At 33.0% G+C, this 18419-nt stretch overlaps 1 protein-coding gene across 3 annotated transcripts in view; it reads left to right on the top strand.

Moving 5' to 3' along the window:
- COP1 (COP1 E3 ubiquitin ligase) overlaps positions 1 to 18419 on the top strand; it is a 243896-nt gene that overhangs the window by 78952 nt on the left and 146525 nt on the right. For all 3 annotated transcript variants that reach the window (XM_069478385.1, XM_069478384.1, XM_069478383.1), the window contains one exon: positions 12534 to 12591. In XM_069478385.1, the coding sequence (XP_069334486.1) occupies positions 12534 to 12591 (58 nt within the window). The remainder of the gene's footprint in view (positions 1 to 12533; positions 12592 to 18419) is intronic.

Genomic DNA, 18419 nt, shown 5'->3' with positions numbered 1-18419 from the left:
GAGTGAGACTCTGTCTCAAAAAAAAAAAAAAAAAAAAGATGTTAAAAAGCTCTTTTCTAGGTTTGTTTATTTTTCTATAATGAGAACCTTCTTAATATGTCAAGTCATTGACTCCCTTATGTAGATTCTGGGTTTATGTTTAGATTATGTATTTAAATGAAAAGAAAAACAAAAGCCAGATGGTGGTGTTCTCCTTTCTCCCACCCACCACGAGATTTTATATTCTGCCTACCTTGATTAGCTGTAATTGTCACATCCTGTCTTTTCTATTGCTGCTGCCTTACTATCATGTGAAGTCTGGCGATGGTCTTTTAACTTATCCTCTTATACATTACTGCCAGAAATGTTTCTTCAGAAGCTATCCATCATGTCATTTGGTTTAGCTCCATCTCTTTGTATGACCCTCCATAATCACCTAGGCCCTGCCTACTCTTTTTGTGCTTTAAAATTGAATATAACGCCCAAAGCAGGATGTTAGAGTATCTTTGCTTATAATGTTTTTTTGCCTAGAAACTTCTCTCAGATTCATCTGCTAAGTAATCCACCCCCAATCCCCAAAGAATCCAACCTAGGGTGAGGTCTTTTCTATTTTTAACATGCTGTTTCCCTAAAAAATAAGGATTAGGGGAGGTGAAGAAGGAACACAATTGACCACCTTTTTTTTTCCTCAAAGATTTCTGCTTATTTTGATCCTGTTTCTGTAATATGTGTTAGTTTGGGAAAATACACATTTTCCATGCTATACTGTAATCCTGTGGGTTTTTCTTATGCTTCTACCTTTTTATATGAGTATTTATAGGGGCTTAAAAATATAGAATGTCATTTAATTTTCATAGCTTTTTGAGATTCTGATTGAAGTGGGATCTTTAGTATACTTAATAAAAGAGCTAATTATTTTATTATTTTAAAAAAGCTATCAACCAGGCTTCATTGGGTTAGGACTGGGTGAGAGTATGATTATTTCCTTGATAAAATCAGTTGGATTTTTTTCTAACCTTTCAGGCTTTCATACATTTCAAGCTTTCCATATTACAGTCAGTTCAAAACAAAGATTGCTACTCTCAGGGACTTTTAAATCTGCTTTAGATTCTTAGGAAGAAAGCCTTCACAATTTCTCAGTATAAACTATAGTTTACATTTTATTGTTGCATAGTTATATGTGTCAAATAATGAGTAAATTAGAGAATAAGCAAGCATAGTCTCTTTTACCTGTTGCCAAGTGGGATTGGTTCCTTTATCTGAGGGGGTGATTTATGATTATATATCCTATCTGTCCTCCTAGAGTATTATTAATATTCTAGACATTTTCATTTTTTAGCTCAAACTTTATTTAAATAATAAAGTGAAATATTCTTTTTTTTTTTTTTTTTTTTTTTTTTTGAGACAGAGTCTCGCTCTGTTGCCCGGGCTAGAGTGAGTGCCGTGGCGTCAGCCTAGCTCACAGCAACCTCAAACTCCTGGGCTTAAGCGATCCTACTGCCTCAGCCTCCCGAGTAGCGGGACTACAGGCATGCGCCACCATGCCCGGCTAATTTTTTGTATATATATATTTTAGTTGTCCATATAATTTCTTTCTATTTTTAGTAGAGACGGGGTCTCACTCTTGCTCAGGCTGGTCTCGAACTCCTGACCTCGAGCGATCCACCCGCCTCGGCCTCCCAGAGTGCTAGGATTACAGGTGTGAGCCACCGCGCCCGGCCGTGAAATATTCTTGTTAGATTTTCTTCCTGACAAATATGAGAATAGTAATGAGAATAGTACTGATTTTGTATAGAGTAAAACATTCTTAGACCAGGTGTGATTATCTCTGAATTTTTGAGAGAGGTAAACTGAGTGGACTTGATTCTATAAGGATTAACAAATGTGGATTTCAGGCTCTTTAAATATTATTTAGTTTAAATGTGTAAGTGAATAGGAAGCAGAGCTAAATAACTTATTACTGAACCTAAGAAGCTAGTAGCTTAGCATAAACCTGGCCTTATTCTTTTATGGTTACTTATACATGTGGTGTGATGAGGAACATTGGCAACTTTAAGATTTTAAATTCTCTTCAAAACCATTGCTGGTAGCTTTACTTATAAATTTCTAATTGCTTCATATTGATGTGATTTCTATCTTAGAAGTAATTATTTCATAATTGTTTTATTCCTTGTCTTTAAAAAATTATTTCAGAACTGTGTGAGTTATTAGTCTCTTAACTCTGTGTTTTTAGACCTTCAAAGTTAATGAAGATAATGAATTAGTTGAAACCTCTTTGTGTCCTTCAGTTGAATATGCTTTAATAAGATCCAGATAGTCACGGCAGTTAAATTTACAGCGTAAGTCTTATTTTCCTAAGATATTTAATATAAAATAGTGGATAAGCCAGGTGTGGTGGCACATACCTGTAGTCCCAGCTTTTTGGGAGGATCACTCGAACCTAGGAGTTCAGTATCAGTAATAGCCTATCTTCCTTTGGAAAAAAAAAAAAAAGGTAAATACGTAAAAATACAAGTAGTAAAATTTTTTTTGATTTATAATCTTTCATCTTTAAAACACTTTTACTGATCAAGAGATTGCTATTGATCAAAAATTTAATTCATTTTTAAAAAGGTGTATCATTTTAAATTATGAATTGCTTATTAAAGTTTTTTGAGGTAGAAGAAGAGGGAGATTTGTAAATATTATATAATACATAGGTAAGACTTATGTAATTTACTTTTGATTTTATTTACTCTATCAGACATTTTTGAGTTTTACCTTTTATTTGTTTCTATCATTTTGACAAAGGTCCAGGTGAATCAAAGTATAGGGATAATAGGAGGGAAAAGCAAGGAATCATTTTATGGATGCTAGGAATATTTAACTGTTGTTAACAATATATGCATAGGATAGTGATCCTCAATACCTTGTGAATTTGTGTATTTTATAACTTGAGTAAACCAATGAAATTCAAGAAACTTGATATTGCATAATAGCTTCTAGACTGGATTAAGAAATTTCCTCTGGCTCACTCATGAGACTGTATGCAATTATATTTACCTCAGTTATTAAAAGAGAGCGTCTTCCCTCTTTTTGCATATTGGGCCTTTGGCTGGATTATCACCCATGACCAATGCATTGTTAATGATTCCTTCTTCACAATTTAATGCTTAAGTTCTTGGTATCTTTTGTCAATTATTATTGGCCTAACTGCTTTATTTTACTTGGGAAGATAATTTTTTTTTCGAAACATAAGGACTGAAATGTTTTTATGGACAGGTCTAACTAATGCTTATAAATTTATCACAGATTTGTTGTGTATTTTAAACAGTTCTTCCTGCATAAACCTAAACATTTTATATATAAGCTTTATTTCCTTTATTTAAGAGGGAAAGATTGTAAAAATACAGGAAGGTCTCTATACACGGGCTAACATTTTCTTCCAAATTTCCAAGGTTAGGTGATTCCAGATTTTAAGAAATTTCAGCTATACTTACATTGGGGAGTTTTGAACATAAATGATATTTTGCTGTATTTTAATGAAGTTTACCTTTTGTGTGGGAGAAGTATTAAAACCAGTTGTTTGTTTTATCGTTGTGAATAAAGATTACTTAACACTGACCCTATACCATGAAAAGGTGTTGAGTTTGATGTCATAGGCAGTGGAAGACATTGAAGAATCAATCTTAAGCGATCTTGAAGTCAAACTAAAACAAAAACAAACTTCCTTAGTATTAATGTAAGATAGTGCATCCTTTGTATACCTATAATTTCTTATTAAAATTTATTGGTAATAGAAATGCAGCAAATTCTGAAAACTTTTCTTGAAACAGTACCATTTTCTTTATTTAGAATATTTGAAGAATTTGTTTACAGTCATTCAGCCAGTATTTGGGGTATAGCAAGCCTGACACTGTGTTAAGTAAGACCCATGGATTGAGAGAAAATATTTGCAAGTCATACATCAGATAAGGGCAAATATGCAAAATACACAAAGAATTCAAACTATTCAATAACAAGGAAAGAAATAATCCTGTTAAAAATGGGTAAAGGATTTGAATTGACAGTTCTCAAAAGAAGGCATAGAAATAGCCAACAGATATAGGGAAAAATCTCTAATCATCAGAGGAATGCAAATTAAAACCACAAGGCGATATCACCTCACTCCTTTTAGTTTACCCATTATCAAAAAAATGAAAGATAACAAGTGTTGGTAAGGATGTGCAGAAAAAGGAAACCTTGTAACACTGTTGATGGTATTTTAATTAGTATAGTCATTTTGGTAAACATAGAGGTTCCCCAAAGACTAAAAATAGAACTACCATATATGATCCAGCAATCCCACGAGGGGGTATATACCCAAAGGAAAGGAAATCAGTATGTTGAAGGGATATCTGTACTCTCATGTTCATTGCAGCATTATTCACAATAGCCAAGATACTGTGTCCATCAGCAGATGAATGGATTAAAACAATGTGGTGTATGTGTACACACACACACACATACACACACACATACATACAATGGAATACTATTCAACCTTAAGAAAAAAAAAAAAAAACACAGGAAATTCTGTTATCTGCAACTACATGGATGAACCTAGAGGACATTATGTTCAGTGAAATAAGCCAGGCACAGAGAGAGAGATACCATATGATCTCACTTACATGTGGGAATCTAAAAAAAGTCAAAGTCGTAGAAGTAGAAAGCAGCATGGTGGTTACCAGAGGCTGTGAGGTAGGAGGGGATAGGGAAAGGGGAGAAGTTGGTCAGTGGGTACAAAGTTACAGTTAGATAGGAAAAATAAGTTCTGGTGTTCTATTGCACAGCAAGGTGACAATAGTTAATAATAATCTATTATGCATTTCAAAATAGCTCAAAGAGAGGATTTTAAATATTCTCATCACAAACAGATCATAACTATTTGAGGTGATGGATATGCTAATTAATTTGATCATTCTACCATATATACATGTTTTGAAATGCCACTTTATACTCCATAAATATTAATATATATAATTATTGTCAATTAAAAATAAAATAAAACTAACAAAAATTTCAAAAACATTGTGTAGGCACTGGGATATAGTTTGTGAATATGACAGACCCTAGAACCCTGCTGTCATGGCTACATAGTCTTAAAATGAAAAATAAAGCATGCTGGTGAATTGATTATTCTACTTAAAATATGGTGTAAATAGACTTTTAAGATTTCATGAATTTAAATCCATCAAAATATATTTAACTCTAAAACTGTAGTAATTATGTTTGATCAGTAGGTATTTCAGGATCTTTATAAAACACCCTTGGGTTCTTTTAAGAACTATAATTGTTACTGCTTGGTGAAGATATTAGCAGTCCATTTAGATTCTGAAATCTGAGATCTGAAGGCCATATTTCAGTGTTCTTGAGTGTCAACCAAGACACCTATTTTAAGTGCAGATTTTTGAACCCTATTACCAAATGTGATTCGTTAGGTATGAGGTCAGTCCCAGAGATTCAGCTGCAGCCCTGGGGGTAGAGACTGGTACAGATGATAACATCGGAAAACATGGAAACTTTGGTTTAGTAGATAGTGAGTATGTCTATATTACTGATGTGTCTTTAAATAAATCTCTAAGTTAGACATGCTTATCTTTTCATAAGAAAAAGCTAAAATATTCAACACTAATGTTTTATAACTATCTTTAGCATATTTCATCATTTGGGGAGGATGGGATAAAGATTTTTATTTCTTTTCTATTGTGTAAAGTTACACATCCTTTTATAATGACTTTAAAATACCTCCAATCAAGTCTTGGGGCTTGGGAGAGCCAGACAAGTTAAAATTAAGCCTCTGTGAAAGAAAGAAGTATTGGAATTTACCAACTGTTCCTTGTTAGGGAATATGTTGTGATCAGATCTTCTGGCTTAGGGCTTTTTAAGTAAAGTCTTTTGGAGTAAAGTCTTATAGGGGAAACCCTTTACCCTTTTGGTTATTATAGATTTACTTTGATTCTGAGAGTTCCAGGATGGGGTGACTAGGGAAACCAAAGCTGTATGTGGTAAAACTGGCTTAGTTGTAAGGACAACTGTAAACAACTGTAAAATTTCATGTACTGTTATCATTTACCATTTCTGCTGCTATTTACCATACTTCTCCTACCCAAGTCCCATCATATTTTTCCCATTCTCCAGATTTCCCCACCTTTGAATCTTTTCTTACTGTTTTTGGAATGCTTCCTCTAATTCCTTTGCTTTTGCCTTTTTCTGAGGTTATTTCAGATAATTGTTTTTTTGTGACTCTAATGGTTTGTAGCAATTGTGTCATCTGATAATTTAAAGTTTATCCTCTGTGAATTACAAATAAATTATAATTTACTCCAACTCATTGGAAAGCAATAGACTATAGAGTGGTCAGATACACCACTTTGTATCTGACGAACTGTAGCAAACTGAAACTTTAACTAGTTTTGTTCAAGGCAGATCAGTGTTGTCAGTCTCATTCCTTTGAGCTTATTCTTGTCTGTTTTTGAAATTCTACAAAGCAAAGTTGTTTACCTTCAAAGGCAGTAAAGCAGTAGACTCAGACTTGTTCCGTCTTTCAGAAATTTTCGATTTGCTTTTTACATCTGCCAGCAGTAAGTTTCTCCCTAAGGAAACTCCTTTTAGAAACAAAACTTTAAAATGAGCTACCCTTTTGCTTTTCTGTTTTCAACTTCAGGATTATTATGGATTAACAGACATTTTAAAAGCCAGTATAAATATTAGGTTCCATAGTCCCTCTATGCATTATATAACTACTACTCTTGCTAAACATAAAATTAAAAGAGGACAAGAGGGTACTGGGATAAATTCTTTCTAGAGTTCCAAAACAGCTTCTCTTCTTTGAAGAATAAATTGCCTCTGTGTCTTTCCTTAGGAAACTATACATGTTTACTCTGGAATCCAGTACTTTCATTGTTGAATTAACCTTGCATTCCTAAAGTAAACCTGAATTTGTATGACATACAGGTTCCCAAACTTTTTTGGAAACCCTTTGGGTCAGAAGTATTTTACAATGCAGTTGTGTTCTCCCCACCATCTGCAATTTTAGAAGGTAGCAGTACGTATGCCATGTATCAAATAATACTGATGGAGGAATAAGAGGGATGTCTCCATAATCAAGTACATTAATATTTCAACGTTGAAATATGGTGTCAAATCTGTGCAGGTCAGGTTGACTTTCAGAGTTTTGGGTTTTAGGAATTGAGGTCTTATATAATTACTTTGAGCCCAGTATTTTTTAAGGCCAAACTATATATTGCTAAAGGGCTTTTGTAATCACCTACATTTATTAATATTTACATAAAACTTGTTGAAATTCAAATGCCATGAGAAGGGTATTAGTATTGTCTATTTCTGAAGAGTCCTAAACAGACAGTATAGAGAAAAAGTTTTATGTTAATTTGCAATTGAATTTTGCATCAAAATCAGTAACTCTGTCCTAGAAGAGAACTGCATTTATTTGCAAAAGTTGTTAACTGTCAGAGTAATAGTGTATCTGTGTATTGGGTACTGTTTGTAATTTCCATGTATTATCTCATATAATTCTCATAACAAATATATGTAATAGGTTTTATTATCCTTTTTGTAGATTAGGAAACTGAGTCACAGAGATGAAATGATTTTCCCAGTGTCACACAGTTAATGGAATAACTGGTATTCTAACCCAGACATCATTACTCTAAAGCCTATAAATCCTTGGGGAATGAGAGGGTTGTGTAAATGATCTCAGACTTGATAATAAAACATTGAGAAGATAAACAGAAACTTTCCATTCAAAATGAAAGGGCAATGATTCTTCATGAAGAGAAGACATGGGCCACTTTGGCAGTCTTAGTGGAAGGATTCTGGAATTATACTACCTGGGTTCAAATTTCATCTCTACAACTTACTAACAGTTTGGCGTTAGTCAAATTTATTGTTTTCTCATTTGTAAAATAAGTTTCTTTTTAAAAAAATCCCTACTTGTCTTCTCTGACTTGACAAAAGTAAGAATATGGTTAAGACCACAAAATTAAAAATGTAACTGTAAATTATGTAAAATTTTTCTGAGAAAAGTAAAACTGAATTACTGTTTTCATTTATAGTCAGATCTTAATGTTTGTATGATATGCTCATGAAGAAAATTAAAATATATGAGGGGAATAGTATCTGTCTTGACTGATAAAATGTGGTAATGCATTTAAGAAATGAGAATAATTTTTGGCACATAGTAAGGACACAGTAGATATTAGCTGCTGCTATTGTTAGTTGGCAGATCAGTCACATTGGTTTGGGATGATTTGTTTGACTACTTGTGTCAAATGTTAAAAGGTATGTGGAATAAAACAGGCAAAAATAAACATAAGGACTGATTTCTAGTATCTCTGGAGGTGTCTGCAAAATTGGGGCCACAAGAATTTTGGTTGATTAGTAAATTGGGATTTACCATTAATTTAAAATTCAATTAAAAATTATTAAATTATTAAGAATTTATGTCAGATTATTTTCAGGTTACTTGTTGCTTAGTATGTTTTGTTTTGGGGAAACTGGTTCAATAATTACTTGCAGAATACTGAAAAGGAACAGGTTTGTCTGTAGCCCATAGGGTTTATTAAATGTAGAAGTTTATTTTTCTCTGTCTTAAGTTGATAGTAAAAAAAAAACTAATGATAGCAGTTAGTCTAACTTTATATATGATCATGGCATTTTGTGTCTATTCAATTCTCTTATTTATTTAGAAATCCCGTATTTATTGTCCTTATGTTCAGCCTTAAATGATCTGTGTGCTTTATTTTTGCTCATAGATTTAAAAATTCTCTTTGTAATTTAATTAGGTAGCATGTCTACTAATAATTTAAATGTAAATTATCCTTTTTCAAAATAAAAATCCATTGTAAAATTAGTAAACATTATTTTTACCAAGAGTATTTCTTAGCTACCTATTCATCATAGGTATACCTTGTATGGAAAATTGACTTAATAATCTATCTTCTAATTACAAAGTACATCTTTGCTTTTGGAAGAAAACAATTTAAGTGAGAGTAGTTGTGTGACATCTAGTTGCATAACTGTGTATTTCTTTTATACCTTGGAATAACAGCTAAATTGTTTTTCTGTTTTTAGCTAAGTTTCTCATTGTCAGCAAGAGCATTAGGAAGTATTAATATTTTATCATCTTACTACCGACATCGTGATTAAGGTTTATTATTCCTAACCCAGTTTTAGTTACCACCCTAAATATTTCATTTTTTCCCTTGACATCTTTTTTTTTTGTTTTGTTTCTTTGTTGTTTGTTTGTTTGTTTTTGAGACAGAGTCTCACTTTGTTGCCCAGGCTACAGTTACAGTGCCATGGCATCAGCCTAGTTCACAGCAACCTCAGACTCCTGGGCTCAAGCAATCCTACTGCCTCAGCCTCCCAAGTAGCTGGGACTACAGGCATGTGCCACCATGCCCGGCTCATTTTTTCTGTATATTTTTTTAGTTGTCCAGCTAATTTCTTTCTATTTTTAGTAGAGACGGGGTCTCACTCTTGCTCAGGCTGGTCTCGAACTCCTGAGCTCAAACGATCCACCTGCCTCAGCCTCCCAGAGTGCTAGGATTACAGGCGTGAGCCACCGCGCCCAGCCCCTTGACATCTTTTGATGTCTTGATTTTTATAACCTTTGTAACTTTATTGACATTTATTTGAAACAACTGATGATTCCGTCTCACATTTATAGGTTGCTGTTTTACATTTTTCTCCCTAAAATATATCTATGAAGTGGGTAGGCTAATCCATGATTTTCCTACTCTTCAGTTAGAGAACATAAAGGTGCCTAGGGGAGGTATAGCATGGGGTGTTCATTGTGGACCCTAGGGGTGGTTCATTGTGGACTCTGGAACCTGACTGCTTGGCTTTGAATAATAATTCTGGTATTTGCTAACGTTGTTACGATGGGCCCAATATGTAATCTGTCAGTGCCTGCCTGAGTTTTCTCACTTGAGAAATGAGAATGATGATAGTATCTGTCTTAGAGCTGTGAGGTTTAAATTTAGGTTAGTGCCTACTGCATAGTAAATGCTTGATAAATGGTACTATCAATATTGTTATTGCCGTCTAGTGATTGTGGATAAATTGACAGTTAAGAAATAGTATAGCATTAGAATCAAGAGAGACCCAGCCTTGTCACTGCTGTCTAATATTCTTTTCTAATTATGTTCATATGTGTCTGTATGTGTATGTATACACACACACATATTTTTAAAAAAGAATTAAAGGGTTTTATTTTTCAGATTTCCTCTCTTGCAGTCTTCATGCATTATAAATTTTTCTTAGTGAATAAAATTAAGACCTGATACAAATTTCAAACTCTGCAGTGATTATTAATAAAATACCATTTTAAAACCTGTAATTTGAATATCTTCACCAAATTGATGAGTATTTTTTAACATATATTTGAAATGTGTTATTTCACCAAACACACTGAGATATAAGTATCATTTTTCAGGGTTGCAGTCAAAGAATTTAGAATCATAAATCTCTAAAAATTCATAGCTAGAATTGCTCTTTTCTTCTGGCCTCTAAATATGCAACTGCATAATTTTATTAATGTTATACATAAGCTAGGGGATTGAGTTTCTTTAGTAGAAGGGACAGAGAGCTTTTTGAGTGTATGCCATATCCTCATTTTAGTCCTATTAGTCCCTACATGGAGTAGACTGAAAATAACATGTGATCTTGTCATAGCAGTACATGACTCTAAAAGGAAGGTGAGCATTGGTTATATTTCATCAAAAGAAACTCATTACAAAAGTTTGTGAATTCTTAATTTATAATGTAAGTACTTTAAAGGGTCTTTCTTGTATAATTGAGTTTTTACCATAGGAACAGTTAAGAATACAATGAATTAAGACTTAGTAATATATGTTGCTTTTGGGGAGGACACTCAACAAGCTATTTATTATGGTACACAATTGTACATATTTACAGGGTACACAGGATATTTTGTTACATGCATAGGCTGTGTAATGATCAAGTTAAGGTATTTGGCATATTCATCACCTTAAGTATTTATCATTTCTTTGTTCTGGGAACATTTCAAGTACTCTCCTAGCTGTGTTGAAATATACAGTCCATTGTTGTTAACTGTAGTCATCCTTCTCTGCTATCAAAGATTAGAACTTATTCCTTTGATCTAACTGTATGTTTGTATGCATTAACTGTGCTGCTTTTTTAAAAAAGATTACTGTGAGGAGAGTTTTATTAGATTTATTATATTTTTGAGATTTTATGTTACTAATTTTGTTAAAGATAGAAACTAAGATTCATTGAATGTTTACCATATTTTGGTATCATACTGAGAACTTTACCCATTATCTCATTTAATAAATCTCAAAATTTCTCTGATGTTTCTTCATTTAATAGATGGAGAAACTGGAGGTCAAATAAGATTAATAACTTAGACTCAAGTTTTTAGTGCTAAGGAGTAAAATTCAAACTCTGTACTCCTAAAAGTACCTTTCATGTCATAACTTTTGAGGTTATTTCAATACCAAAGTATTTAATCATTTGTGTATTTGTGTAGGGAACCATTTTAATTAGTACCCTCAATTGCTTAAAACTTCATCAGGGTAGACAAGAATGTAAACGTGTTTATAGTAGAAAAGGGAAGAAGAATATATAAAAAGTAAATAATTATCATGGTGGGTATATATGTCATGCAATTTTCAGTTGTTGATAGTCTTTATAGGCTAATTTATTTTATTTAAAGATAGAAGAGAGATAGGAACAATGAGATGGTAAGATAGAAATGGTAAGATACAGGAAGTAAAAGATAGTCTAGACTTCTGGAAGTGGTTTTCGGGGAGTTAAGTAGGAGAATGTACAGAGGATATAACCAATTAAAAAGAACCAATACAGAAAGAAAGCAGATTATGTTTGACCGAGACAGAGGAAATTAGTATATAGTTTTGTGTTATAAAAGAAAGATTTTTTTTTTCTATTTATTCCATTCCTTTGGTAGTTTTTTTTCACGAGGTTTTATCTTAACATTTTGGAGCTGGAAGGAACTCTAGGTAATTTACAGAGAGACCTAGTCCCCATTCACTTCATTTTGCAGATGAGGAAACTGAGTGGATATAAGGTAATTGTCTAAGAATACATAGCTTTTTTATGGCGTAGCAGGATCTAGTAACCATAGCTTTTGATTGCATGTTATGCTTTTCCCAGTACTATAAATCATCTTTTCCTTAAAGTTCCAAAAATCTTATTAACCTATCTGAAAATGAAATAGAAACAATTAAATCTATGTAGACATGTGCCTTGTGTTTATTCCCTATTGATATTCTTTTTTGGTATGTATGTTTAGGTGACGGGTAAAAGTAGTAAATTACTTAAATATTTGTTGATTGTATGCGTACTGGTTTTGTATTTGATATCCAATTAAATGAGTGGCAATAAATGTTTTCTTTCCTTAGAACTTAGAAATACTGGGTTTATATAAGATATATTATTTTTTATCTACTTTTTCTGTTGTTAAAATAATGTAAATACTGAAATCACATTTTTCTCTCTTCATTTTGCAGTAGTATTATTGATTCCACAGAATACAGCCAACCACCAGGTTTCAGTGGCAGTTCTCAGGTAAATGATGTATTTAACAGTATGTTTTAATGGTACCATGAGTACTATAAGCACCTGGGTCATAAAATTATTAGATTAGTTTACTGAAATGTCCTATCATAAAGACAACTGTTTGAATGCTATGGTGTTGATTAGTACTTGAATAGCTCTGATGCATAATGGAAGAATCAACTATTTGCTTGTCGATAAGAATTAAAAAAATTTTTTTTTTAATTTACTGGTAATGTCAGACCTCGATAGGAAGGAAATACTTTAGGAAGAAATTATGAATAATTAGGGCATTGTTTGTCTTAGAAATATGAAAGTTATAAATCTATTGATGAATTACCCATCATTATGTTGAAACATTAGGTTTTCTCTGGAATGTAGACTACAAGCTTGAGTTAAAGAGACAACTAGCATCACATCTTCCAACAAAATATATGATTATTTTGACTTTTGCTCTCTTCATCTTTGATGTGGGGATGCTGATATTTGTCAAACCTGTTTTTGAGGCCTGACTTTTTTTTTTTAACTTTCTTTATTGAAATAATTTGGAGCTTAGAGAAAGCTTACAAAAATAATAAAAAGAATTCCTTTGTATTGTACATCCAGATTGTCTACTCAACATTTTATTATGTTTATTTTATTCTCATTCAGTCTGCCTTTTGCATATATATACATGTAATTTTTTTCTTTGGATTGTTAAAAGCATTGTGTGTATTTCCTTAAAAACAAGGATATTGTCTTACATCATCACAATATAATCTTAAAATTCAAGAAGTTAACGTTGATACAGTTCTATTATCTAAACTCTAGATCTTATTCAGATTTTATGAATTGTCCTAATATTATCCTTTATAGTAAAAGGAAAAAAAGATGCATTTTTAATGTACATTTACTCATATGTTCACTACTATTCACAATAGTAGTTATTTTTATCAAAATGAAAAGTAAATCACTTTGAGTCATATCGCCTTTATTTTTCTTTTCCCAAAACTTTGATGGCTACCCCTGTTACTTTTATGGTTAATGTGACTACTTTGTATATCCTGTGCTTTATTATCTTCATGTACGTACATGCATTTGGTCAATTTTTTTTTTTACAGTTTGTGTCTGTTTCTGAACATCCATGTAAATACCAGGTTCAGGTATTTTATAAGACATAATGGGATATACTAGAAGAAATGTTAAAGCCTTAAATTGGAATAATTGTAAGAACTTGAGAGAGAAAAGCAGTCCCTAAGTCTGGAAACTGGCTTGGCATTAATAGCTAGGCCTTGATGTGTTCTCCCTTTCAATATAATTTCACAGAACATCAACATCAGACAAGGCTATTCTGTGACTATTGGGAAGTGAAACAAAAAATAAGATCACTCTATAAACTTGTCTAAGCACATTGAAAAAAAAAAAAAGAACAAACAAGGTCACTTGTGCAAACCACAAAAAGTACCAAACACACCTCTGTCCTGACTAACAGTGATTGCTGCTTCTTTACCAGTTAAAACTTTGGCCTCTTGGTAGTGGTAGTCTTTGGTCCTTCTCGGTAAGATTTATTAAGTTACTTAATTCATAGAGTTAGTCCCACTGGACAGTATCCAATCCAGAGTGAAGCCCTACTTCCTTGAACCCTTCCCCAAATTATTTAACAAAAGCCTAAATCTATAAATCATTTCTAATATTCTTACTGAAGCACCTCTCACTCATATTTATTGCAGTTAGCAAAAAATAAAACTTGTTCAACTACAGTGTGTTTTTATTGATCTTTGACTGGAAGGCTTTGACCAAACTCTAGATAGAGGAACAAGAAAAGGTTCCCACTGTTACCATTTATATAACATTGCTTTGGAATTTCTAGCAAATTCTATGTGTTAGAAAACAGTAGAAATTGAACCTGGAGACAACCTCCAGAATATGAGAAAATATTTACAAACTATCCATTTGACAAGTAATTAATAACCAGAATATATAACCAGAACTCAAACAACTCAACAACAACAAAACAGGAACAAAGAAAAACAACAAAAAATCTGATTAAAAATTGGCAAATGAGGGCCGGACGCGGTGGCTCATGCCTGTAATCCCAGCACTCTGGGAGGCCAAGGCAGGAGGATGGCTCGAGGTCAGGAGTTTGAGACAAGCCCGAGCAAGAGTGAGACCCCGTCTCTATTAAAAATGTAAAGAAATTAGCCAAACAACTAAAAATAGAAAAAATTAGCCGGGCATGGTAGCGCATGACTGAAGTCCCAGCTACTTGGGAGGCTGAGGCAGAAGGATTGCTTAAGCCCAGGAGTTTCAGGTTGCTGTGAGCTAGGCTGACGCCAAGGCACTCTAGCCCGGGCAACAGAGCAAGACTCTGTCTTAAACAAAAAATAAAAAATGTTGGCAAATGAGCTGAATAGACATCTGTCAAAAGAAGACATACAAATGGGCAATAGGTATATGAAAAAATGCGCAACATCACTAATCATCAGGGAAATACAACTCAAAACCACAATGGGATATCATCTCACCCTAGTTAGAATGGCTATTATAAAAAAGACAAAGATTAACAAATGCTGGCGAGGATGCAGAGAAAAGGGAATGCACCTGCACTGTTGATGGTCATGTAAAGTAATACACTCATTATGGAAAACAGTATAGAGATTCCTCAGTAAACTAAAAATAGAACTACCATGTGATCCAGCAGTCCTGCTGGGTATGTATCCAAAGGAAAGGAAATCAGTGTATTGAAGTGATACTGCATTGCTGTGTTTATGGCATTGTCACTATTCACAATAGCCAAGATATAGAATCAACCTAAGTGTCCATCACTGGATGAATGGATAAAGAAAATGTGTTGTTTATATACAATGAAATCTTATTTGATCATAAAAAAAGAATGAAGTGCTATAATTTGCAGCAACATGGATGGAACTGGAGGTCATTGCGTTAAGTGAAATAAGCCAAGCACAGAAAGACAAAAACCACATGTCCTCACTCATATGGGAAGGGGGGATGAAGAGAAGTTGGTTAATGGATACGAAAATACCATTAGGTAGAGGGAGTAAGTTCTAGTATTTGATAGTACAGGAGGGAAATTATAATTGATAAGAATTTATTATATATTTCAAAATAGCTAGAAGAGAAGAATTATAATGTCCCTAACATAAATAAAAGATAAACATTTGAGGTAATGGATATTTTAATTACCCTGGTTTGATCATTTTGCATTACATTCATGTATTATAATATTACATGTAACCCCAAAATATGTACAACTATTGATTATATCAATTAAAAAAAAAGAAATTGAACATGGAGAGAAAAGAAAAACAATCAGAAGTGTTTTTTATATAGTGAAGGAGACTTTAGGTTTGAGATAATATGCTAAGACAATGTGTTATCTGTCCACAACCCCCTCTGACAGTAAATCCTATTGATACATTGCTATCTTCACACCAAAAACTTAGAATTTATAGGTAATAAAGAAATACTCATGGAAGGGCTGCCTAATCTGTGAATAAGTCACTGTAAGTAGAGTAAGTACATGTTTAAGGATTAAATAGTCTGGCTCTTCCAGGAGAATCCAACCCTAGCATCTGTTAGAAAACAGGGTAGTTAGTTATAGAGGAGGAAATCCTTCTAATGTTTTTATGAGATGTAACTGATACGATACATTGTACTGTAGGCCTTACCCTTCATTTTTGGGTGTACTCTGTATAAGAGACAGACCTAAAATAAATTGATATAAAAACAATTGAAATAGAGCAATAGTGGAATATAAGCCCAGCTAATGCAAATAAAAGAATATAGCAAAAACAAAAACCAATAAAACCCCAAAAGTACAGAACAGAATGGAACTCAGTGAAACAATATAAACGACAGATACAGTTTTTCACATGAATAAAAGGTATATTTGCCCAAAAGTAGTAATGCTTCTTTCATGTTATGTTGTAAAGGATTGGAAAGCAAAAACTGTTGGAAGTTAAAATTATTAATTAATTAATTACAGTAATTAAAAGGTAACATTTATTTTGCATTTACTTTCATAGACATTGTTCAAACTACGTGTATTAACTAATTTTAACAACTCTATAACAGAAGTACTATTATTATTTATTTATTTTATTTTATTTTATTGAGGGGGAAATTGGCACACCAAGAAGTTAAGGAGGTTGATGAAGGTAATATAGCTTAGTTAGAGGCAAGACCTGAGATTTTTTTAACCTAGACATTACTGCTTCAGAGTCTGCTTTTAGATAATCATTTATTCAACCAACAGATTTCTTTGAGTACCTGATATTTACCAGGTTCTATTATAGGCTCTGGGGATACAACATTGAACAAAAACAAAACAGACAAAAATCCCTGTTGTAGCCAAGTTTCCAGTCTTGTTGGGAAGATACTAATAGTAAAAAAATAAAGATAGCTTTTGAACAAAGAGGTAGAATATCTCTGCTATGAATATCTCAGATATTAATATCTCTGGGAAGAAGTTCTAGGCCAACAGAATAATAAGCCCTGAGATGGAGCATTCCTTACATAGTTGAGAAACCCAGTGTGGCTAGAAAGGAGTGAGCAGGGAGAGAAAAGTGTAGAAGATGAGATTTAAATAAATAAGTAAATAAGTAAGGGAAGAGAGGCTACTTCCTAGATGGCTTTCTTAGGCTGTTAATAGGGATTTTGGATTTTTTCTTTGAGTGAAATGAATTAAGCTCACTTTAATTAGTTATAGTAGTCCTTGGAGCATTTAGGAAAATGGATTGAATCTCAAACAGGATAAATTGTACCATCTGGGTTCTGTGAATCAGAACCCCAAATAAACAGAGACAGACAGACAGACAATCTGTAGAAGAGTAAACTAAAGATTTACCTGAATACCTTTGTGTCAAAAAGTGGTCCCGGATGTGATATGAGCAATTCAAAAAGTAATGCTGGTGAAAACACTACATATCAAAAATTTCTAGAATTTGGTCAGAATTACACTGAAATTTCATAGCATTAAATGCATTAATTTTTAGATGAAAATAAATGAACCGGCTATTCCACCCCAAGAGGCTACATTACCATAAGATGGTAAATGTAGAAAGGCAAATTTTTTTTTTTAAAAAAGAGCCCATATACAGCATTGAAATTAGTTATCATGATATGGAGTAGGTTAAAATGATTAAGATAATGCTGATGTATGCTAATAAAAATAGCAGTCTTAATGAAATGTATAACTCTTAAGAAAAACATTAAAATAGATCAAAGCAATTACAGGACAATTTAGACAGACCAGTAACCATAATTATTAATTTAATGGGATTCCAATTTAAAAATTCCCAACTGTATTTTTGTTTTAATATCAACAAGAATGAGCTTGGAAGCCCAACAGTATTTTAAAGGGTGTGCAGAGAGTGTGGCCAACTAACTTTAAAGTTCATTGGTAGAATGAATGATTCAGAGATTAATGATTAGAGAATTTACCCAATCAACTATTAAAGGAGCAGAATAAAAATTAAAAATCTGACCAAAAGGTAATTACTAGTTTAGCCTGTGGTAAAGGTGGTCGTCCAGATCTTGTAGTAAAAGGAGAGATTAATACATGGTGTTGTGACAAACTGGAAACCATTGGATGGAAATTTACCTTGTTTTATCACTTACTGAAAAAGTCCAGATCATCTAAATAATGATTTAAACAACAACAGAACCACAGAAATTAAGAAAGAAACCTGCGTGTAAGAAGAAAGCACCACAGGCTTGGCAAGGTGGCTCACACCTGTAATCCTACCATTCTGGGAACCTACCTTGAGTGGGAACCCACTGAGCTCAGGAATTAAGACCAGCCTGAGCAAAATAAAAATGAAAATTAGCCAGACATAGTG

Source organism: Eulemur rufifrons, chromosome 8 (assembly GCF_041146395.1).
Source record: "Eulemur rufifrons isolate Redbay chromosome 8, OSU_ERuf_1, whole genome shotgun sequence".
Classification (NCBI taxonomy): Eukaryota; Metazoa; Chordata; class Mammalia; order Primates; family Lemuridae; genus Eulemur; species Eulemur rufifrons.
Note: the sequence above shows the minus strand (reverse complement) of the source record. Positions and strands in the feature narration are given on the sequence as shown.